This window comes from Trachypithecus francoisi, unplaced genomic scaffold (assembly GCF_009764315.1).
Source record: "Trachypithecus francoisi isolate TF-2019V2 unplaced genomic scaffold, Tfra_2.0 Lachesis_group10, whole genome shotgun sequence".
Taxonomy (NCBI): Eukaryota; Metazoa; Chordata; class Mammalia; order Primates; family Cercopithecidae; genus Trachypithecus; species Trachypithecus francoisi.
This window is the reverse complement of record NW_022681455.1, coordinates 34,805,952-34,830,316: the sequence shown is the minus strand read 5'-3', so window position 1 is coordinate 34,830,316 and position 24,365 is coordinate 34,805,952. Positions and strand designations below refer to the sequence as shown.

Genomic DNA, 24,365 nt, shown 5'->3' with positions numbered 1-24,365 from the left:
TTCCCCAAACGTTTTGGGAGCTCCTGGGACAGGAAATACGGCAATTCGTCCAGGCAGCGTAGAAACAAAGAGATAAATATGGTAACGCGCACCTACATTTCCAAGGCCATTCTTTAAGCACGCATAAATTAAATATGTAATAGGTGCTGGGACCTAGTCATACCCAGGTGAATAAAACGCCCTCCCCCTCGTATCTCTATGAGGGAAGAGAAGAAAATTTTAAAATAGAAATATCCTCACCACTTCATCCTCCCAGTACATGAACTAGTTCATTAAAGTGAAACGTTCAAAGGAGACACCTTCCTGTCTTTAGGCTTTCCTCTTAGTTTTGGTAAGATTAACCAAAATGATAGAAAAGTGTCAGACTTGTAGAAACAAACCTCAATCTTGAATACTTGCGAACTGAAAAAAAATCATTTCATTGGATAGAAACTATGTGTATTTTGTTCCCTGGTACTAGCACTGTTTCTAAATCGAAGTACGCAGTCAATAGTTGTGGATGAATAGATGAATTGGATAAATTCTGCTCAAGCTATATGACTTTTTGTTGTTAAGGTGCTTGCGGAATGGAGCGGAAATGCTAGCAATTCCATGTACACACAGACCCGCGGTTTCGGGCCAGTTGAAATACACAAGGTTGAGTCCTTGCCTGAAAGTTTACCAGTCCCGGGTAGCCTCATTCCACAACACCGCCATACAACGGAACTGAGTTTTCTCCCGGTCCCCCAACTTTACTCTGAGGGGTTAACGAAGGGATTAACTGGCATTGAATTTTTAGACAGGCGAAAAGGAAAAAGTTATTTAGTAAACAAAACTGCGCTCCTTCACAAGTGCTGGTTTCCTAGCTAGGAGTCTGAGCTCTTTACGTCCAATTTTCCCGCTTCCCACTGTCGCCAAACCAAAGTTAAAATGAGTCCTCTAGTCCTCTACGCGTGCCTCAAAATGACCCCTCAGGAGAGCGGTAGGGATGATGTCATCGCTGCGCGACGACAGGAAGTAAGATCCTGTCCTGTGCAGCTCGGGGTTCCGAGCTTCTGCCTCAGACATCGCCGCGATCTCCTCTCCCCTCCAATCCTATCCGTGATGGACGATGCCCGCGAGTCGCCCTCCGACAAAGGTGGAGAGACAGGGGAGTCGGATGAGACGGCCGCTGCGTCCGGGGACCCGGGGGCTACCGACACGGATGGAATCCCAGAGGAAACTGACGGAGACGCAGATGCGGACTTGAAAGAAGCTGCAGCGGAGGAAGGCGAGGTAGGAAGAGATGTATTGATGAGGCTGAAGGAATACCCAGAGATTGTGTTACTGGGTGCTTGCCGGGCTTCTGTTTAGTCCCTCCCAAGTCACGAGAACTCGAACTCACCAGAACTCCCTCCAGATGGTTAATCTTGAGGGGGAAGAGAGCGGACGACCAAACAGAACTCCACTGCTGGTTCGGTTCCAGAGGCTCAAGCACTGCGTTAATATTTTTAGTCTTGTCTTTAGGGATTAAAGCTACTTCTAAGGGAGTTTTAATAGCCTATTGGCTTTGGTGGTGAGGAAACGGATCCAGTGTCACACTGAGACGTAGTGCAAGAGCTAAAACCCAGGATTCGTAGCACCCCTTTCACCGCAATATGGTTCCTCTTAGATGTTAAGACAACTTTTTTTCCTTATAGAAAGGAAGGTCGATCAAACCTGTCAAAGGGAGATAGACTTTTATAGAGTTACAGGTTAAATCGAACACAATTTAACCTGTAACTCTATAAAAGTGTCGCCCGGGCTGTAGTACAATGGCGCGATCTCTGGCTCACTGCAACCTCCGCCTCCCGGGTTCACGCGATTCTCTTGCTTCAGCCTCCCAAGTAGCTGGGATTACAGGCTCACACCACCATGCCCGGCTAATTTTTGTATTTTTAGTAGAGACGAGATTTTACCATGTTGGCCAGGCTGGTCTCGAACTCCTGACCTCGTGATCCGCCCGCCTCCGCCTCCCAAAGTGCTGGGATTACAGGCATGAGCCACAGCACCCGGTACCCATCAGTTGGGTCTGGTGTTTTTATGCTACAGAGAGTTCAGCAGTGTTGCCTAGCTGAACATCGGTAAGGACCAGAAACTCATCGTTCTCTGGATTACATTTCTAGAAGTAGAATCTTGGGGTCTTAGAGCTAGAAGGGATTTAAGAGATCGTGGGGTGAACAGTAGATTAGATGGGAATAGCCTTTCAGAGCATAAAGTTGCATAAAAATGTATAAAGTAAGAACTTTTAGAAAAAGAGAAAATTTGGCCGGGCGCGGTGGCTCACGCCTGTAATCTTTGGGAGGCGGAGGTGGGTGGATCGCCTGAGGTCAGGAGATCCCCAATATGGGGAAACCCTGTCTCTACTAAAAATACAAAAATTAGCTGGGCATGGTGGCAGGCGCCTGTAATCCCGGCTACTTAGGAGGCTGAGGCACAAGAATCGCTTGAACCTGGGAGGAAGAGGTTGCAGTGAGCCGAGATCGCACCACTGCACTCCAGCTTGGGTGCCAGAGTGAAACTCCGTCTGGAAAAAAAGAAAAAGAGAACATTTGACAAAAGTATTTTAAGGCAGATTTCTTTTTTTGTTTTTGTTTTTGAGACTGAGTACTCGCTCTGTCGCCCAGGCTGGAGGGTGCAGTGGCGCGATCTCGGCTCACTGCAAGCTCCTTTAAGGCAGTTTTTGTTTGTTGAGACAAGGTCTCACTCTGTCACCCAGCCTGGAGTGCAGTGGCACAGTCTCTGCCTCCTGGGCTCAAGCAACCCTCTTATCTCAGCCTCCCCAGTAACTGGGATTGCAAGCATACTGCACCACGCTCAGCTGAAGTTTTTGTTTTGTTTTATTTCGTTTTTGAGACGGAGTCTCGCTCTGTTGCCCAGGCTGGAGTGCAATGGCGCAATCTCGGCCTACTGCAACCTCTGCCTCCCAGGCTCAAGTGATTCTCCTGCCTCAGCCTCCCCAGTAACTGGGATTACAGGCACATGCCACTGTGCACAGCTAATTTTTGTATTTTTAGTAGAGCTGAGGTTTCACCAAGTTGCCCAGGCTGGTCTTGAACTCCTGACCTCGTGATCCATCTGCCTCAACCTCCCAAAGTTCTGGGATTATAGGCATGAGCTACCGCACCTGGCCAGCTAAAGGTTTTTTAAATATTGTTTTGGTAGAGACAAGGTCTCACTATATTGCCCAGTCCGGTCTCCAACTCATTGAGCTCAAGTAATCCTCCCACCACAGCCTCCCAAAGTGCTAAGATTACAGGTGGGAGCCACCAGGCCTGGCCAAGAAGGAAACTTTAAAACAGGTGTCAAGGACAGCAAGGATTTGAATAATTAGCTTGGTACACTAGAGAGCTCACTACATATATAAATTTGCACCGAACAGAGGATAAAATTATGTTGTTTCTGAAACACTTTTAAAAATCAATCATGTACTAGACCATGAAGAAAAATATGACTTCTTAAAAGTAGAAATCATAACAGGCTACATCTTGTTAATGCAATGCGTTAAACTTGAAATTAACTACAAAAAGCTTCTCCCCCACCATAAAAGAACCCCCCTGGAAATTTTAAACTATTTTTTAAATAGCCTTTAGACTAAAGAAATTAATAGAACACTTTATCAAATTACATGGGATTTGACTAAAGCTTTATTTAAAGAAAAATGTATAGCCTTACATATTTTTATTAACAACCAGAAGATATTGCAAATAAGCACCTAACTCAAGAGACCAGAAAAAGGGCCTAGTGGAGTGGGTCACACCTACAGACCTAGCTACCTGGCAGGCTGACACAGGAGGATCACTTGAGGCTGCAGTGAGCTATGATCCAGCCTGGGCAACAGAGTGAGTCTGGGGAAAAAACAAACAAACAGGCCGGGCGCGGTGGCTCAAGCCTGTAATGCCAGCACTTTGGGAGGCCGAGACGGGTGGATCACGAGGTCAGGAGATCGAGACCATCCTGGCTAACACGGTGAAACCCCGTCTCTACTAAAAAATACAAAAAAAACTAGCCGGGCGAGGTGGCGGGCGCCTGTAGTCCCAGCTACTCGGGAGGCTGAGGCAGGAGAATGGCGTAAACCCGGGAGGCGGAGCTTGCAGTGAGCTGAGATCCGGCCACTGCACTCCAGCCTGGGCGACAGAGCTAGACTCCGTCTCAAAACAAACAAACAAACAAACAAAAAACAACAGATAAAGAACAAAATAAATCAGAAGAGTGTAGGAACAAGGAGTTAATAAGGATACAAGTAGACACTAATGAATTAGCACATTAAAAAACATAAATGATAAAATTAAAACCTGATTACTTAAAATGTAAATGTACATTACAAAATATGAAAGGCTATAGGCACTAATATGGAGATCTTTAAAGCTATAAAGACATTTAGTGTTCAAGTTTAGGCCAAATAAATGTGAAAATCTGAGAAAAACAGGTGAATTTTTAAAGAAAATACCACCAAACTTGAAGCGCAAAGAAATTAGAAAACTTGTATAAATCGGTAAGTAAAAAGAAATTGAAAAGATTGTCAAAGATAGACTACCTTAATCCCATCTATTCCCATATTCCTGTATGAGTTTAAATTTGAATTCCTCTTTAGGGACAAGTTAAATCTCATTAATGAGTTTTGTAGTATACTTACGGTTCTACATTGTCAGAGGGGGTGAAGTTTGGATTTGATTTTTATTGTTATAAACAGGCAGTTTTTTAAGTTCAGGGGGTACATGTGCAGGATGTGCAGGTTTTGTTACATAACTAAATGTGTGTCATAGGCGTTTGTTGTATAGATTATTTCATCTCCCAGGTATTAAGCCTAGTATCCATTAGTTATTTTTCATGATCCTTTCCCTCCTGCCACCCTTTACCCTCCCATAAACCCCAATGTGTGTTCCCTTCTATGTGTCCATGTGTTCTCATCATTTAGTTCCCACTTATTAGTGAGAACATGCAGTATTTGGTTTTCTGTTCCCACATTAGTTTGCTAAAGATAATGGCCTCCAGCTCCATCCATGTCCCTGCAAAGGACATGATCTCCTTCTTTTTTATGGCTGTATAGTATTTCATGGTGTATACTGGAAAATACATTTTCTTTATCCAGTCTATCACTGATGGGCATTTAGGTTGATTCCATGTCTTTGCTATTGTCAATAGCACTGCAATGAACATAAGTGTGGATATGTCTTTATAATAGAACAATTTATATTCCTGTGGGTATACACCCAGTAATGGGACTGCTGGGTCAAATGGTAATTCTGTCTTTAGGTCTTTGTGGAATTGTCACACTGCCTTCCTCAATGGTGAACTGATTTATACTCCAACCAAGAGTTTAAAAGCTTTCCTTTGCCTCCACAACCTTGCCAGTATCTGTTATTTTTTGACTTTTGAATAATAGCCATTCTGACTGATATGAGACGGTATCTCATTATGGTTTTGATTTGCATTTCTCTAATCAGTGATGCTGAGCTTTTTTTCATATGATTTTTGACCACAGGTATGTCTTCTTTTGAGAAGTGTCTTTGCCTACCTTTTAATGGGGTTTAAACAGGCATTTATTAAACATCCAGCATAAGTAAAATTGTGTTAAATGCTGATGGGGGAGAGATATAAATAATAAGAGACAAACCTATCTTCAAAAAGACTAGTAATGTGAAATAAACATTTGCATGAAACAGTAGGATTGAAGGATAAGAACAAAAGAGCAAATTGAAATAAACACTGTTTTAATGAGAAGGGGCCTCCTTTTTAATATTCTTTCCATATGGAATCATCAGCAGTAAAGAGATCTATAGATCTGGAAGCAGAAGAGCCGGCTGGATGGAGGGGACTTTGCTGACATCCCCTCTAAAGAATACGGTCAGAAGAGTGGGCCCAGAGGGAGAGTGCTTTTCACGATCCTTGGCATTTCATCACCCTTGTAAACAGATACTGGAGCTGTGCTCGTAGCCGAACTGGAAAACTAGATTATTTAGCAGGTTTACTTTCCACGGCTGAGCCATAATCTTCCCTTAGGAGAGATACTGTGTCTTATCCTTGATGGTACAGTCAGTGCCTAAAACTGAAAAACTACTCAATAAATGGATTTGGTGTTTTGTAATAAGGATAATGTCTTCTTACTTTGCCCAAGCCTCGAAAGTAGGCCAAATATGTAATAGAGTTTCTTTCATCTTCCCAGCTCAAGAGTCAGGATGTCTCAGATTTAACAACAGTTGAAAGGGAAGACTCATCATTACTTACTCCTGCAGCCAAAAAACTGAAAATAGATACCAAAGAAAAGAAAGAGAAGAAGCAGAAAGTAGATGAAGATGAGATTCAGAAGATGCAGTAAGTCACTTTCTTATCATTCCCCATTTCAAGGCTCTCACTTGACCACACAAATTTAATAAATTTTTCTTGGTATTTAAATTTTCTTTTATAAACTCAAAAGAAAATAAAACGATTAATACATTATGGCTGGGCATGGTGGCTCACGCCTGTAATCCCAACATTTCAGAAGGCCAAGGTGGGAGGATTTCTTGAGGTCCAAGTTTGAGACCAGCCTGGGCAACATAGTGAAACCCTATCTCTAATGTTATGTTACATTACATTACGGTTGTGTTTTTTTTTTTTTTTTTTTGAGACAGAGTCTTACTGTGTTGCCCAGGATGGATGCAATGGTATGATCTCAGCTCACTGCAGCCTCTGCCTCCTAAGTTCAAACAATCCTCATGCCTCAGCCCCCCGAGTAGCTGGGACTACAGGCATGCACCACCATGCCTGGCTAATTTTTGTATTTTTAGTAGAGACAGGGTTTCACTATTTGGCCAGGCTGGTCTTGAACTCATGACCTCAGGTGATCTGCCTGCCTCAGCCTCCCAAAGTGCTGGGATGACAGGCATGAGCCACTGCGCCTGGCCTCTATTTAAATTTTTTTTTTTTTTTCTTTTGAGATGGAGTTTCGCTCTCATCGCTCAGGCTGGAGTGTAGCGGCGGGATCTCTGCTCACTGCAACCTCCACCTTCCGGTTTCAAGCGATTCTCCTGCCTCAGCCTCCCAGGTAGCTGGGACTACAGGCGCCTGCCACCATGCCTGGCTAATTTTTGCATTTTTAGTAGAGACAGGGTTTCCCCATGTTGGCCAGGCTGGTCTCAAACTCCTGACCTCGTGATCAGCCCGCAGAGTTCACTCTAAGTATATAGTTGGGTATAATGTTTGGGTATGTACCTTTTCAGAGTTTTTTTAGATGTTTGATATGTATAGCTAAATATTTTCATGTCAGTAAATTTGCCCATAAATCATAATTTGTAATGGCTACAATTGAATCCCATTATGTTGTTGAACTATAATTTAACCAATCCCTATAGTGGTTCTGGTTGGGTATTTGTACTTTTGACATTATGATGAGGATCTTTGGACATATCTTTGCATACTTGTCCATTACTTCCTAAGAAAAATTCCTAGAGGTATAATTGCTAATTCAAATAGTATGAACATTTTCAAAGGCTTTTCATATGTATTTCCAAATTTCTCTCCAAAAAGGTGTTCCAGTTCACTCTGCCAGCATGTGTGAGTTTGTGTCCCATATTCTAATACCATTCTTTTTTTAATAGTGGTCTGATTTATGAAAAATGTTATCTATGAAAATATTTCCTTAGTTAATAATGTTGTTTCCCCCATGTTGGTTGACCATTGGTATTTTTGTAAATTTCCTGTTCATATACTTTGTTCATTTTCAAAAATTGATATGGCCCCTTCATTCGTTTGAAAGAATTATACATTAGGAGTATTAACTGTTTCCACATATTTTGCAGATATTTCTCCTAAATCTGTTAATGTTGAAAGCTACTGGTTTGATCATAAATTTGTATATTAAATTTTTCCCATCAGTATCAAATTCAGTAAGGTAGAGTTATGGAGATAGAGTCTACTGCTGAAAACACAGTCTGTATAGTATGATACAGTGACCCAATGTTCTTTTTGTTAACAGGTAAGAAAAGAAGTTTTTATTTTATGTTTTCTCAAATTCCTTTGGAGTAGAAGTGTTTTATCTTCATTCCTCAAGGCACCAAGCCTAATGCCATTGACCCCTTAATAATTCATTTTTGAATTGTCTGAGACTTTTATTGACTTAATAATATCTTTAGTATTCATTCTTACAAGTTAACTTAGTTACCTGGATCTTTGTTTAGAATCCTGGTTTCTTCTTTTTCTGAGGAGCAGCTGAACCGTTATGAAATGTATCGCCGCTCAGCTTTCCCTAAGGCAGCCATCAAAAGGGTAAGGATGGACCACCACACTTCATCTCCATCATGTTTTAGAACTGAACTCAAGAGCCATGTCCATTGGCATTTGAAGTGAGGTGTTAGACGAGTCAGTGGATTATTTAGGTGGGGAAAAAAAAATGCACCTCAATTATCTTACCTTTTTCTGTGAATTATTTGGTACTGTGTTCCAAAGCCAGTCTTTGACTATTGTAGTCACGGAGTCTTTCTCTTTCTTTCAAGCTGATCCAGTCCATCACTGGCACCTCTGTCTCTCAGAATGTTGTTATTGCTATGTCTGGTATTTCCAAGGTTTTCGTCGGGGAGGTGGTAGAAGAAGGTGAGTAGTGTTGGTTACAAATACTGGATTGTACCTGTGGTGGTCTTATTTCTAAGAATATCTATACAAAGGAGCTTATTAAAGGACCTGTGGGAGTTCTCATTTGCATTTGAAGTTGACCAAGTGGGGAGCCCTGTATTCAGGAGAACATGACCATTATTCCTTGCAAGTTTCAATAACACATGGCAAGGAACCATCTGGGAAATCCCCTCCCTGATTCCTTTCTCAGCCCAGGGTGACAGAAGTAGACTTTGTATTTTCTGCAGTGAACTTTGCTCATTTCTGCTGCCAAAAGTAAAGATACAAGAAAAGCAATCACAGGGCTGACCTATGTGGGATGGTGAGTTGTCCCTAATGTTGTGATCCCTGGGAACTGCCTGCCCCCTTTATTGAGTAAAAGGCCTGGCTGTTTCCCATTGCTACTCTGACTGGTGAAATCTTTTTTTTTTTTTTTATTTTATTTTTTTAAGCAGGAGATAGATACTTTTAAATTATTATCATTTTTTGAGACAGGGTCTCGCTCTGTCACCCAGGCTGGAGTGCAGTGGTGTGACCTTTATTTTTTCTTTTAATATTTTTTATGTTTCCTTTTACAAATCACAAATTTAGATGGTGTACAAAATGAGATGGTAACAGTGGTGTGATCATAGCTCACTGCAACCTCAAACTCCTAGGCTCAAAGGATCCTCCTGCCTCAGCCTCCCAAGTAGCTGGGACCGTAGGCATGCACTACCACACCTGGCTAATTTTTATTTATTTTTTTTTTTTTTATTTTTTTTTTTGAGACGGAGTCTCGCTCTGTCGCCCAGGCTGGAGTGCAGTGGCCGGATCTCAGCTCACTGCAAGCTCCGCCTCCCGGGTTTACGCCATTCTCTCGCCTCAGCCTCCGAGTAGCTGGGACTACAGGCGCCCGCCATCTCGCCGGCTAATTTTTTGTATATTTTAGTAGAGACGGGGTTTCATCGTGTTAGCCAGGATGGTCTTGATCTCCTGACCTCGTGATCCGCCCGTCTCGGCCTCCCAAAGTGCTGGGATTACAGGCTTGAGCCACCGCGCCCGGCCTAATTTTTATTTTTATATAGTTATTTGAGACAGGGTCTCACTCTGTTACCCAGGCTAGAGTGCCTTGATCATGCGATCACAGCTTACTGCAACAGTGAGCTCCTGGACTCAGGTGATTCTCCTGCCTCAGCCTGAGTAGTTGAGACCACAGGTGCGCACCACTACCCCTGGCTAATTTTCAAATTTTTTTGTAGAGACAAGGTTTTGCCATGTTGCCCAGGTTGGTCTCAAACTCCTGGGCTCAAGCAATCCTCCCACCTTGGCCTCCCTAACTGCTGGGATTACAGGCATGAGCCACAGCATATGGCCTATAGGAAATATATTTTAAACTGTTGTCTATGATAAAGCCTGTTACGAGATGTTATACTAAAAACATCTTCTCTTAAAAAGGAAAAATGTTTTGGTTTATTTCCTTAGCAAGCTTAAGAAAAGTTAACGAGAATTACAGGACTCAAAAGGATTATGTGATTAGTAAATTCTTGTATGATAATCAGACTTTCTCCTTACCCTCTGTTTAGCACTGGATGTATGTGAGAAGTGGGGAGAAATGCCACCACTACAACCCAAACATATGAGGGAAGCCGTTAGAAGGTTAAAGTCAAAGGGACAGATCCCTAACTCGAAGCACAAAAAAATCATCTTCTTCTAGACCAAAGTCTAGAAAGGCCTATATTACTGACGGAAGAAGTATTGGTTCCAGACTTCCTAGAAGACTGTCTGCACTGGTGCTTTAGTATCTCAGGCCTCCCAGGATTCCATGATGATTTTAACATCTTTCTCAAAACTCTGATATTTATCACACCTAGAAACTATGTAGCCTGATTGATACTTGTCTTGACTAAATTTTGGGACCTCTTGGGGCATTTTGAAGTATTTAACTGTCTTGGCCAGCTGGAAGAAGATGTATGGGCCATAGGCATCTTCTGGACAGGGGAACTGCTTTCAGAGAGAAAACCTTTCCAAGAGAGTTTTGTTTTGTTTTGTTTGAGATAGGGTCTTGCTCTGTCACCTAGGCTGGAGTTCAGCGGCATGACTGCAGCCTTGAATTCCTGGACTTAAGTGACCCTCCCGCCCCAGTCTCCTGAGTAGCTAAGACTACAGGCACGCACTACTGTGCCCAGCTAACTTATTTTTATTTTTTATGGAGATAGGGTCTTGCTTTGTTGCCCAGGCTGGTCGTGAACTCCTGGCTTCAAGCAGTCCTCCTGCCTCAGCCTCCTAAAGTGTCGAGGGCTTTAATGGTTTCACATTGAAGTCTGAAGTTGCTAAGACTCAGGTTGTTTCTTACATCTGGTTTTAAGTAGATGAAACAACCAGAAACTTACTTGTGATACTCTGCCATGAAGGATGCGGCAATGGCAGGAATAGTGGAATAATTGGTGCTTGTAAACATTTAAGATTCTCCTGTGGATTCTCACCAGAGTGATCATTAAACTGTTTTCCAACTTGCCCTAGGTGTATTCATTTTCTGTCTAGCTGGTTGGAATGGGAAGTTGGTCATTCTTTTTTGGTGTTCCAATACAACTGGTTTTGGCTATTTTGTGAAAATTTGAGCCCTTTTTCTAGTAGAACCATTAAACTCTAATCTCATAAAAGAGTACTTCAAGCACTGTTAAAAACAGTGTAATAATCTTCTCCCCCTAAGAGTGAAACGAAAATAAACAATATAAAAGCCCATATATTTCAGATTCTTATCAACAGATACACGACGACCATTATGGTTTAATACATTTAATTTGTTTTTTCAGGTGGTTCACAGAACCAGTACACTCAAGGTTTGACTAGATATTGCAACATTAAAATTTCCCAATACTGACCAGGATTCTAGTTCATCAGATACATTCTCATTGTTTTCCTCAAATAGAGGTGAATGAAGTGACCTTTTTTGACAGTGATTAGCAGTAATAAGGCTACGATATGTAATTGGCAATCCCCAAGAATTCTTTCCTGTCTACCATTCAGTGTCATAGGGAGAAGGATTTTGAAGCTGTTCTCTTGTGAAGCTTTCCTGAGCATGTCTTAGTAAAGATTCTAATTCTGTTTAGCACCCTCAATGGGGGAAACAGAATTAGATACTAAAAGTATCTTACATTAAAACCCATGGCTTTAAACGTGTACTTAGCCAATGGAGAAGACACTTCAGTGGGGCATTCTACAAAGAAATGCTTTAAGACTCAGGCTACATCTTGAACAAAAATTAATAAACTGACAAAAAAGATACTCTCTCAGCTCTAACAGGAATTTTTTTAGAAGTCGTAGGAACTATATCTATGGCAGTTAGAGATACTGAACAAGGCTGAAACAACAAGTGAGGAAGATCAAATCCCAAGTCTGGCCACTTAGCAAAGCCTCACTGTTAAAGGTGATCCAGGAGTGTTTCCCCTTGTGCCATGGGGAAAATAATCCCCATTCAATAGCTGCTACCTATACCTACCCAGAGGTGCACGGGAATACGCCTCTTCTGACAGAAGGTAGGGGAGCAACTAGGTAAAGGCCTTGGTCTCTCAAAGGATAGTGCTTCACACCAGTTTCTCTCTGAAACCCTTAGTAATGACTATGACAAATCATGGGGCAGTGACACACCTTTTACTGTTCTCAAATAACAAGATGTCATCGAACTAACTTGTGTACCAAAGTTCAGTTGTTTCCATAGTTTTATGATCTTACTATAACTGATTTTAGAAGTTTAGGCAAATATTAAATAAGAGAAAAAAAAAAAAAAAGCGAGGGTAAAGGTTTGGAATGAAAAGTTCCCATATTACTATGGCAGTATTTCAAACTACCTTCTTTCCACTACCACCCATCCCCCAACCCCTGTTTACCACTAAGGGAAAAGTAATCTGAGTTCAATGGAAGCATTTAAGTTACAGGGGTATGTGAGGGGTTGGTGTTTATCCCTTGTATATTCCATACACGGGAGCCATTCCTTTCAGAACCATAAAAAGTGGACATAAAGGTTGAAGCCCATGGCAAAATGAGGGTCAGATGAAATGTATGGTAAAGAGCAGCCATCATGTGAATAGAACCCACCTGTTTTATATCAGGAAAACCAGGTTAATTATTCCAGAGTTGAAAACAGAATTTGGGATTGATAGCCATCCTTGCAGCCCAGTTAAAGAAAGGATTTAAACTCTAGTCCATACACACTAAAGCATATACCCAGCACATGCATGTAAACAGGAAATGTAGACATCACAGATAATACATAGTTGTAAATGCTTCACAGCTGAATTGGTTATGTGCAGTGGCTGAAGTCTTTGAGGGACAGTGGTGCTATCTCTCCAAACATTTTCTTGAGGTATTGTTATTTCTTATTCCACGTCTTGTAGCTCTAAGGCAGAAATCATAAGCAGTCCAAAAGGGCTGACACTGCTTTTTCCTTGCATATTTTCCTTTATACTTATCCTGAGGACTACCACCACTTCACATTTCTTCATTATGAACAGGAATATGAAATTAGGCAAGCTGATTTTTACTAAAATCCCATGGGATAATAACCCCTATCACATTTCCTGAGGGAGAATGTCAAGACACAATGGCCAAAGCTGCCACATAAGGAAAGCCAGAAATTCTTTTTTTTTTTTTTTTGAGACAGAGCCTCGCTCTGCCGCCCAGGCTGGAGTGCTGTGGCCGGATCTCAGCTCACTGCAAGCTCCGCCTCTCGGGTTCACGCCATTCTCCTGCCTCAGCCTCCCGAGTAGCTGGGACTACAGGCGCCCGCCACCTCGCCTGGCTAACTTTTTTGTATTTTTTAGTAGAGACGGGGTTTCACCGTGTTAGCCAGGATGGTCTCGATCTCCTGACCTCGTGATCCGCCCGTCTCGGCCTCCCAAAGTGCTGGGATTACAGGCTTGACCCCGCGCCCGGCCGGAAAGCCAGAAATTCTAAGACTCCATTTGTCACATGGACAAGAGCTCTGGACTTCTTTAGAGAGCCAGAGACCTAACTGAGCTCCAGCCATTAAGAGGCTGGCCTGGCCGGGCGCGGTGGCTCAAGCCTGTAATCCCAGCACTTTGGGAGGCCGAGATGGGCGGATCACGGGTCAGGAGATCGAGACCATCCTGGCTAATACGGTGAAACCCCGTCTCTACTAAAAAATACAAAAAACTAGCCGGGCACGAGGCGGGCGCCTGTAGTCCAGCTACTCGGAGGCTGAGACAGGAGAATGGCGTGAACCCGGGGCGGAGCTTGCAGTGAGCTGAGAGCCGCCACTGCACTCCAGCCTGGGTGGCAGAGCAAACTCCGTCTCAAAAAAAAAAAAAAAAAAAAAAAAAAAAAAAAAAAGAAAGAGCTGGCCTTGGTACTTACTGATATGTTTTACTCCCTGCCCACAAGCACAAGTGTAGGTAAAAGTATACCAAAAATGCCTATTCGACATTTTCTTTGCATGGAGGGATGCCAGAGGTATATGGTGGGTGAGGGGAGGAAAGGATAAGAGAATCAGAATATGATTTTAAACCAATTCAGGTGAGCCTAAGGTGGAATAATTATGTTTTCCAGCTACCAGATCTCCTTCCTCGCCCTTCAAGAACATTAGAGATGCCATACTTAAGACCAGTGATCCATTCAGATCAACATTCTGCCTTTGAAAGAGGCACTAAGGAGTAGTTTGTCGAGGGACACAGTTACCCTCTCAGTTGTATATTACCAAGTAGCCCTACTTTTCTCTAATTCCTTGTAGAAGGCTGTCATGCAAGGATTCCTCATAAACCTGCACCCATGTGTAGTGTCTGCTGGCATCACTTCTTAGACAATGAGCTCCTTACATTTCTGATTTGCTATGAGAAGTGCTTTCTTTACTAAGGCTGTGAGATAGAGCCCTAGAGCTAGTAGTACAGGACCAGGTCCTTGCTCTTGATTGGATATTTGATCTAACTCCCCTCTGCTTTCATCTTTGCAGGATAGAGTCTATATTTTAAAGACGTGTCCTCATATGGATATACCTCCACCCCCTAATTTTGGCTGTTCTCTGGACCTTTCCTCCCTTCATCATGTATCTTGTAAATAAGGTCACTAGAAACACAGATAACTCGATCAAGACATATCCATGGTTTTGTATAAAGCTCTGTTCTCTGTTACCTCCAAAAGCCCTTCCTGATGATGCCCACAGGGCAATTACGCTTTTGGCCACAGCAGCTTGTTGATCTCTCCTCCCCCTCAGCAATGCTTCAGTTTCTTCCCTGAGTTCTAACAGTGTTCAGGTATATCAGTTGATAATTCTTCCATAAATACATTTCCTTATATTATGTTGAACCTCACCTGTCAGTTTTCTGAGTATTCTCAGCCCTGCTTATTGTAACCCTTCTGTGGTTTTGTGTTTTTTTGTTTGTTTGTTTTGAGATGGAGTCTCACTGTTGCCAGGCTGGAGTATAGTGGCGTGATCTCAGCTCACTGCAACCTCTTCCTCCCGGGTTCAAGTGATTCTCCTGCTTCAGCCTCTCGAGTAGCTGGAACTACAGGCACCTGCCACCATGCCCAGCTAATTTTTGTATTTTTAGTGGAGACGGGGTTTCACCATGTTGGCCAGGATGGTCTCGATCTCCTGAATTTGTCATCTCCCCGCCTCAGCCTCCCAAAGTGCTGGGATTACAGACGTGAGCCACCGCGCACAGCTGGCTTTGTATTTTTTAAACCTCTTCTAGTCTACCTTTCACTGCCTGGAAGTAGTGACATTTGATTTCACTGTAAAATCCTACTTTTAGGTCATTTATAAAAATTTTAAATAAGGTTGAACCAAGCATCAAGCCTTAGGTAACTTCTCATTAGCATTTTCTCCAGAAAGATGTTTCTTTGTTCCTAAGTCTCTATTTCTTAAGCATGAAAAATTCCCACCATCCCATAGTAACTGGTGTTTCAAAAATTGCCTTAATAAAGAAACTTAACAAAAGTCTGAATTGGGTCCTGTTACTTGGTGAATACATTTTTTCTTTCTGGTCAAATGAAGTCTTGAGAGTGGGGAAGGAACAAAGAAATCTATGATTGGTTGTGATCTATTAGTTGTAAACACCACTGCAATTACATGTTTCTTTTTACCCTCATCAAACTAGAGTATGCAAGTCAAGCTTAATTTCCCATAAAAGAAACCTTTTCACTTTTCCTTCAATATGGAAAGGTGAATGGTCAAGACTTCAGCAACATCACTAAATTACTATTTTACCATCTTGCCAAGTAAAGGTAAGTTAACTGATGAACATCTGTCCAATTAACACAGCTTCAAGTGTATCACAGGGCAGTATGAATGAAGGGATAGAATTGGAGAAGAATTCAAAGGAAAGAAAGAGAGTAATAGCTATTTTATAGGGCAGGGGGCAAAACCTAGCTGGGATGCAGGATTTTTGTTTTTTTAACTTGAGTCAAAATACATGATTTTGAAAAGCCACAGTGATGGAGGGAAGTGAGAGGCAACAGGTGGAGTTGTTTATGTAAAAGTTTAAAACACATTTTTAGCTCCCAGACCACCAAGTGCTGAGGAGAGAACTGGGAAGGTCACAGAGCTGCGAAAGCAGATGTGCCAAGGACCCCCGGGAGACGGAAGAGCCACTCAGCATAGCTGGGGAAGACAAGCAGGACTCCAGGTGGACAACAGGGGGCTCAGAAGCAAGCTCCCCCACTGACCCCTGGCATATCACGCCACCAACCTAGCTCAGAGTCAGAAAGTTTTTCTTGATTTAAATTTCAAATAAGTTGTATTACAGAGGGGAAAGATTAAATGACTGAGCCACTACTGTTGTTTACTTTCTACCATAGCATCACAATGGTGAAAGTATAACAGAAAGGAAGCTTAACCTGGAAAAGTCTGATTGTGTTATCAGCCAAATTGATATGGGCTTGGTTCCTTTTCCCAAAAAGGCAGAGTCCAGGTCTCCCTTATTCTTGTGTCTCTCCTGCCCCCTTCTCCCACACTCCTCTGCTGGGCTATTTCCTGTTCCACTCCACTACCATGGCCAAAGCTCAGGCCAAGGACTTTACAGGTCTGCTATGGGAAGCTCTGGGACATGGAATCTTTGGTGGCTCTGTGGGTGACCGAGGAGGTGGGTACTTTTGCTTGTTCACACAGGCTTGTGAAGGAAGCAAATGTCCCTGCCATGAAACCATGAGGTGAAATGGCCCTACAGTGTTGAGAAGATTCCACCTAGTACACAGAGGGCCAAAAGGCTTTATACAGGCAAGACATGATGCTTGTGCCACACACAGGGCACGCCCCAGTTTCCTGGGATACAGTCATGCTTTGCCCTTGTCCTCCATCCAAGTAAGAACAGCCAGTGGAAAGCACAAGTGAAGTGAGTGCTCCCCAGTCCCTCCGGCATCCGTAGTGACTTATTCAGCACTGGACAGTGCCCTCTGTCCTAGGTGGTGCTACTGCTGGTGATAGCCTCTCTCCTTGGCACAGATGGCTGAGCCACTGGTTTCAGAGCTCAAAGAAGGGGTTATATTTCTTAATCTCCTGAAGAAGTTTTTCTTTATCGTGGTTGGCATTGGCCAATGCTTGTTTAGTTTCTATAAGTTCTTTTTGTAGGATAGGCAGTTCTTTCACCTAAGGAACAATAAGTAGTTCACAGTTACATATGGTAATACCATCTTGCAACATCAGCCAGGAAAGGGAACAGGGAGAAGAGTTCAAGGAGAAAAATCTACAAGTTAGGTCAATGATCAAGATGACCATTTATTTTCTAAGAGCTTGATTCCCTCTTCATGGTTCATTAGCAGGTGCAGTTTGTCCTCAGCAACCATTCCTCTCCAGCTCCTGACATTTATCCTCTAGTCAGCACTTCTAGAAGCCGCTGCTAGGTGACAGGAACCCAGAACACCCACATGCAGGCAGCACAGGCAACCTTTTTGCCCCCAACCCTGGGTTTTACCAGCTTCGCAAGTATAGCCCCCAAGGGTTATGGGTAGGTACTGTGCTGTGAGGTCCTCACCTGCTGTTCAAAAACCTCTCCTGTGGGCACCAAAAACACCTGTTCTTTTGGGGGCTGTCTCTTCTCACTTTTAAGTACTTCAGCTGATGGTTTGTCCTGAGCAGCAGCTAGAGAAAACAAGTAAAGGTTCTAAGTGACAAATTGCTGCCAACTCCCAAGCAGTTCCTAGGTGTCACCTATTCACTTTTAGGAGAAAAAAGAGGCAGAGAAACCAACAGGCTGACAAGCCTGACTCACCGCCTATGTGGAACACACCATCATCACTCCTCTTCAGCACAACATGTTCCATGGCCAGAGTGATGGGGATGGGGCCTGGAGATGTTGGATAGATGGGAGGGATATCATCCTGCAGGAAAGAGGGAAACCACATGATGCCCCCCACCAGCTCAGAGCAATTTAACACAACCCATGCTCCCATCATTCAGCTTGAAACAGCTTTATGCTAGTTTCTCCATACATTCTTGGAAGGTTTAAGAGGCATAGCAGATTCTCCCATCTAGAGATGGTGAAACTGAGGATCAGATAACCTGATGGCTTCCACGTGGTAATGCTGCATGTCAAAGACAGGGTTAGGGTTACAGACAAGGTCTCCTCACCTGAACCCTGGCTTTTCTGATAGCAACACACATTTACGTACCACTATAACACTGACAGAGAATGCAAATGTGTATTAGCATTTCTTCACTTGATCCTCATCATATTTTACAGTGAAAAGGGAAGAGGTTAACAGGTGTCACTGCTTCCTTGCTTGACAAAGTCCAGGGCAAAAACCAGTGTGCCCTTACACTGGCAAAAACCAAAGGTTCCTCACACCTTTAGGGTGATGCTGGAGTTCAGAAGCTCAATCTGCATGGGGACTACCACTGGGATCTCCTCATCCTCCAAGAAGGGCCCCAGGCCATTGAGCACCGAAGTGAGCAGCTCGAGGTCACAGCCATGAAGCAATAAATGTAGGAAGCCATTTTGTGAGGCCAGGGGGGAATGAACAGCGGCTCCAGGCCCCACCTCAAAGCGAAGGCCCACAGCTGGCCTGATGTAGCCAGTCTTCAAAGCTGAGGATTCCTGAAAGCAGGTACCTTTGCGAAGAAAGACAAGAAAGACAACTAATTAACTGCCAGGGAGTCTTCCAAGCACTTTATACATCAATATTCATAATAACCCTATGTCAAAGGAATATCATCATTCTCATCTGACTGAACTAAGTCACAAAGAATAATTTGCCCATAATTACATAATTAGTAAGTAGCAAGGAGACGATCTGAACCCAGGCAGTCTGATTGCCAAGTCCATGGGCTTAGATACTTTGCTATAATGCCTTGCAAAGTGCAAGAGAGATTAAGGACTGGCCTTGTTATGAATGTGAAGCAGTGGGCTAATGGCCAAGGAAAAGCTCTTAAAACATAGGACCCCCAAACTCTACTAAATTTGAATGTCTCCTCCTTTCTCTAAGTCTTCGTTTTCTCATCTGTCCCTCATAAAGCAAAGCAGGATCTACGCTAATCTCTCCAAAACTCCAAACAGAACAATCTCAGGTGTAGCCAAGGATCCTGTGGAACAACTTACACATTTATGGAACTGCAAATTGGTGCAAACATTTTGCAAAACAATTTGGTATTATCTAGTAAAGCTGAAGTTGTGCCTACCCTAATGATCTACAAATTATATTGTCAGAAATACAACCCTTGGGAAACTCTCAAACGTATATTCCAAGAGACATGTACAAGGATGTTCACAGCAACCCTATTTGAAATTGGGGGAAAAAAAGAAAAAAAAAAAAACTAGAAACAACCCAAATGTCTGTCCAGAATAGAATAAAAAAGTAAACAGGATAATGGGTACAGAGATATTTTGGGGGTGGTGGAAATGTTCTAAAATTGGGTTGTGGTGGTTACACAATTATAAAACTGTACACTTAAAATGAGTGAATTTTATGCTATGCAAATTATACTTCAATAAAGCTGTTTTCAAAAAGCAAACTGTGCTGTGCACAGTGGCTCATGCCTGTAATCCTAGACTTTGGGGGGCTGAGGCGGGTGGATCACTTGAGTTCAAGAGTTCAAGACCATCCTGGGCAACATGGTGAAACTCGTCTAAAAATACAAAAAAAATAAGTCAGGCGTGGTGGCGGGCGCCTGTAGTCCCAGCTACTGAGGAGGGTGAGGCACGAGAATCACTTGAACCCGGGAGGCGAAGGTTGCAGTGAGCTGAGGTCACAACCACTGCACTCCAGCCTGTGCAACCCAGTGAGACTCTGCCTCAAAAAAAAAAAAAAATTGTATGTATACAATAACATTATATAGTAATGAAAAATGAATGAATTATAGCTAACTCAACAACCTAGAGGAATTTATAAGAGTATCACATTACTTGAAAGACGCAAATCACAAAAATAGTACAATCTATTATTCCATTCAGAAAAATATGAAAAAAGCTAAATAATACATTAATATAAACAAGCGTACAAATTATAAAGTAAAGCAAGATAACAATGAATACAAATTCAGGATAGTGATTACCTATGACAGGTAAGGGACAGAAGGAGGTTCAGGAGAGGGACTCCCAGAGACTTCAAAGGTAATGGTACTATTGTATTAATTAGACTAGGTGGTAGGGCCGGGCATGGTGGCTCAGGCCTGTAATTCCAGCACTTTGGGAGGCTGAGGTGGACGGGTCACTTGAGGCTGGGAGTTTGAGACCAGCCTGGTCAACATGGTAAAACCCCATCTCTACTGAAAATACAAAAATTAGCTGGGTGTGGTGGTACGTGCCTGTATTCCCAGCTACTCAGGAGGCTGAGGCAGGAGAATTGCCTGAACCCGGGAGGCAAAGGTTGCAGTGCGTTGAATTTGTGCCACTGCACTCCAGCCTGGGCAACAGAACAAGACTGTGTCTCACAAAAAATTTAAAAACAATAAAACAAACTAGGTGGTGGGTACACGGGTTCATTGTATTGTTATTATTTTATGCCTTACATATATCTTATAAGTGTTCTTCAGTATCTACTCAATATTTTATTTTTTTTTAAGAGATAGGGTCTCACTCTAGCCCAGGCTAGAGTGCAGTGGTGCAATTATAGCTCACTGTAGTCTCAAACTTCTAGACTCACGTGATCCACTCACCTCAGCCTCCCAAGCAGCTAGAACTATAGGCATGCACCGCCACACCCAGCTAATTTTTTTTTTTTTTTTTAAAGACAGAGTCTCGCTCTCTCACCCAGGCTGGAGTGCAGTGACGCGATCTCGGCTCACTGCAACCTCCACCTCCCAAGTAGCTGGGATTATAGGTGCCTGCCACCACGCCCAGCTAATTTTTTTGTATTTTAGTAGAGACGGGGTTTTACCATGTTGGCCAGGGTGGTTTCAAATTCCTGAACTCAAGTGATCCACCTGCCTCAGCCTCCCAAAGTGCTAGGATTACAGGCGTGAGCCACCATGCCCGGCCTGTATTTTTTGTAGAGATGAGGTCTTGCTATGTTGCTCAGGCTGGTTTCCCGCCTCAGCTTCCCAGTGTGCTGGGATTACAGGCATGAGCCACCATGCCCAGCCTAAAAAAAATACATACATATATATATATATTTTGAGAGAGAGTTTCACTCTGGTCACCCAGGCTGCAATGCAATGGCACGATCTCAGCTCACTACAACCTCCACCTCCCGGGTTCAAGCAATTCTCCTGCCTCAGCCTCCCAAGTAGCTAGAATTACAGGCGCCCACCACCACGTCCAGCTAATTTTTATATTTTAGTAAAGACAGGGTTTCACCATGTTGGCCAGGCTGGTCTCAAATTCCTGACCTCAGGTGGTCCACCCACCTCAGCCTCCCAAAGTGCTGGGATTATAGGCATGAGCCACCATACCCAGCCAATAATTTTAAATGAAGTATGTAACATAAGCCCAGATTTTTCCTGTCATCTTTTATAAATAATAATTCACATCAAAGGACTGAATCTGAATGACAGAAGTTCCCTGATCAGATAGTTTTATGTTAAGAGATACACAAATGAAGTGGACGCTGTCCTCATGTATAAGCTCTAGGAGTACCTGGAAGTGAAGATGGAGACTAGCACAGTGAATGCAAAGCCCCAGAAAGCTCTGAGAGGCTCCTTGCAAAAAAGGCTTCCGTGGAGTTCTTCCTGCCCCAGTGGCTGCTGGAGAGAACTTGGCACTAGTAGAGTGGCTGCCCTTAGAGCTCAGTGACAAGTACAAGTTAAACTGTGGCTGTCCTAGACAAGTCCCACGATCTGTCGTGAATGACCACCATCCTTACCTGGGCACTGTCCACGCAGGAACTGCCAGAGTCCCACGGTGCCCAGCTGCTGGAGGGTCAGTTCCTCTGCTTGCAGGGCCACAGTCAAGTCCTCACCACGTACCTCAATCCCAAAAGACACCTCGTTCACCTTCAGGACCACAACTGAGACCTATCAAAGGAGATTCTCTTAGTTTTAAGTCCCAAGGTCCCAGCCCAGAGCCTACCCTCTGCAGAGAAGAAAGCAGAGCAGCTGACCGGGTGAAAGATGAGGTCTTCTCCACTGGGTGAAACTGAACTGTTGGCTGCTGGTGACCCCTGGCCATAATTATTCACAAGAGGATTCTCTTGAACACCAGCATTATCTGGGACATTTGAAAGAGATCCTGGTGGAACAGATTCTAGACCAGACTCTGCATGAAAAAGAGGACAAATGAGTTCAAAAGTCAAAATATTCTGTTCAAATCCAACCTCTACAAACAATGACAATTGTAAAAATAAAACAAAATATTTATGGCATTCATGAGACAACTAGAAATTTGAGGACTAACTAGATATTTGATGAATTTATGAATTACTGTTAATTTTTTAAAGTGTAATGACATTTGGTCCCATTTTTAAGTCTGTAAACAGAAGCAACCCAAGCGTCCTTCCATGGATGCAAGGATAAGCAACGTGGTATGTAAGTAAATACAATGGAACACTATTGAGCCTTAAAAAGGAAGGAAATTCTGAAACACGCTACAAAATAGAAGAACCTTGAGGATATTATACTAAGTGGAATAAGCCAGTGATAAAAGGACAAACACTGCATGATTCCACTTATATGAGGTACCAAAAGTAGTCAAATTTATAAAAGAAAGTAGAATCATGGTTGCCAAGGGCTAGGGGGAGGGGAAATGAGGAGTTACTGTTTCATGAGTATAGTGTTTCTGTTTCGCAAGATGAAAAACATCCTGGAAATAGACAGTAGTAATGATTGTACAACAATCAGAATGTACTTAATGTCACTGAACTATCCGCTTAAAAATGGTTAAGATAGCAAATTTCATATGTATTTTACCACAATTTAAAAACATTTAAGTCTGTATTTTCTAGCAATGTATAACTGAAAATATTTATGGACAAAAGGATATGTTTGAGATTTTCTTCAAAATAATATGGGATGAAGGAAAGTGGGCAGTAGTGTATATAAAACAAAAATGGCCATGAGGTTTTGTTTTTTTTGTTTTGTTTTTTTTGAGATGGAGTAGTCTCGCTCTGTCGCCCAGGGGAGTGCAATGGCGTGATCTTGGCTCACTACAACCTCCACCTCCTGGGTTCAAGCAATTCTCCCACCTCAGCCTTCCAAGTAGCTGGGATTACAGGCGCGCACCACCATCCCTGGCTAATTTTTGTATTTTTAGTAGAGACAGAGTTTCACCATGTTGGCCAGGTTGGTCTCAAACTCCTGATCTCAAGTGATCCGCCCGCCTTGGCCTCCCAAAGTGCTGGGATTACATGCGTGAGGCACCGTGCTGGCCTTTTCTTTCCTTTTAGACTGGATGCTTCCCAAGGCAGAAATCTAGTCTCAAGTTTAATTGCTGTCTAAGGTGAATATGTAAGAACCCCAGGAGATTTTTCAGAACTTTAATGTGATTAATTTCAGAATTAGGTTTCACCTCAAGTGATCCACCCACCTAGGCCTCCCAAAATGCTGGGATTACAGACGTGAGCCACTGCACTGGGCCTGCCATGAGTTCTTAGTTTCAAAGCTAGGTAATGGGTGTATAAGGGTTCATTATTTGATTCTGTCTACTTTTGTATATAGACACGAAATCTCCATAAGAAGTTAAAAATAGTAACAAAACAAACATAACCAGTATACAAAACAAAAATAGTAACAAAACACCACCCAGCTTAAGAAAGAGTGCATTCTCTTAAATTAAAACCACAGTGAAATATTAACTCACTCCTGTCAGAACTGCTACTCTCAAAAAGATTAAAGATAACAAGTGTTGGCAAGGATGTAGAGAAAAGGAAACCCTAGCACCCTGTTGGTGGAAATGTAAATTAATATGGGCATTATGGAAAACAGTATGGAGGTCCTCAAAGCTAAAAATAGAGTTACCATATCCACTTTGGGGTATATATCCAAGGAATATGAAAAAAAAAGTATATCAAAGAACTATCTCCACTCCTGTGTTTACTACAACATTATTCACAATAGCCAAGTTATGGGATCAACTTATGTGTTCATCAACCAATGAACAGATAAAGAAAATGTGGTACAAATACACAATGGAATACTATTCAGCCTTATGAGAGGGAAATCCTGTCATTTGTGATAATAGCTGAATCTGGAGGATGGACAATATGCTAAATGAGATAAGCCAGGTGCTGAAAGACAGAAACAGCATGTGCTCCCTTATACATGGAATGTAAAACAACTGTACTCATCAAAGCAGAGAGCAGATGATGCTTGACAGAGGCTGAAAAGGGAAATGGGAGGGGATAGGAGGAAATGTTAGTGAAAGTATAATATTTCAGTTAAACAGGAGAAATAAATGGTAAGTATTTTAGGTGACAGAGAT

At 42.6% G+C, this 24,365-nt stretch overlaps 2 protein-coding genes across 11 annotated transcripts in view; one reads left to right on the top strand and one right to left on the bottom strand.

Moving 5' to 3' along the window:
* The first annotated feature begins 956 nt into the window (after nucleotides 1-956).
* On the top strand, nucleotides 957-17,139 carry TAF11 (TATA-box binding protein associated factor 11). 7 transcript variants are annotated; one of them, XM_033216887.1, is made up of 6 exons: nucleotides 957-1,254; nucleotides 6,164-6,312; nucleotides 7,507-7,533; nucleotides 8,157-8,244; nucleotides 8,472-8,568; nucleotides 16,078-17,139. In XM_033216887.1, the coding sequence occupies exons 1-6, from the start codon at nucleotides 1,084-1,086 to the stop codon at nucleotides 16,242-16,244; spliced, it is 699 nt and encodes a 232-aa protein (XP_033072778.1). In that variant the 5' UTR covers nucleotides 957-1,083; the 3' UTR covers nucleotides 16,245-17,139. The 7 variants fall into 7 exon arrangements, with proteins under 7 accessions (XP_033072778.1, XP_033072782.1, XP_033072783.1 ...); XM_033216891.1 differs by lacking the exon at nucleotides 16,078-17,139 and adding an exon at nucleotides 14,971-15,035; XM_033216892.1 differs by lacking the exon at nucleotides 16,078-17,139 and adding an exon at nucleotides 14,531-14,961.
* The window catches only part of UHRF1BP1 (UHRF1 binding protein 1), a 79,692-nt gene continuing 72,093 nt past the window's right edge, over nucleotides 16,767-24,365 (bottom strand). For 2 of the 4 annotated variants that reach the window (XM_033216858.1, XM_033216861.1), the window contains exons 16-21: nucleotides 22,051-22,205; nucleotides 21,814-21,964; nucleotides 18,363-18,625; nucleotides 17,787-17,895; nucleotides 17,550-17,656; nucleotides 16,767-17,164 (exon numbers count right to left, since the gene is read on the bottom strand). In XM_033216858.1, coding sequence (XP_033072749.1) covers nucleotides 17,039-17,164; nucleotides 17,550-17,656; nucleotides 17,787-17,895; nucleotides 18,363-18,625; nucleotides 21,814-21,964; nucleotides 22,051-22,205 — 911 coding nt within the window. In that variant the 3' untranslated portion in view covers nucleotides 16,767-17,038. Of the gene's footprint in view, nucleotides 17,165-17,200; nucleotides 17,412-17,549; nucleotides 17,657-17,786; nucleotides 17,896-18,362; nucleotides 18,626-21,813; nucleotides 21,965-22,050; nucleotides 22,206-24,365 lie in introns of those variants that run through there. The other 2 variants (XM_033216860.1, XM_033216859.1) reach the window with 2 other exon arrangements.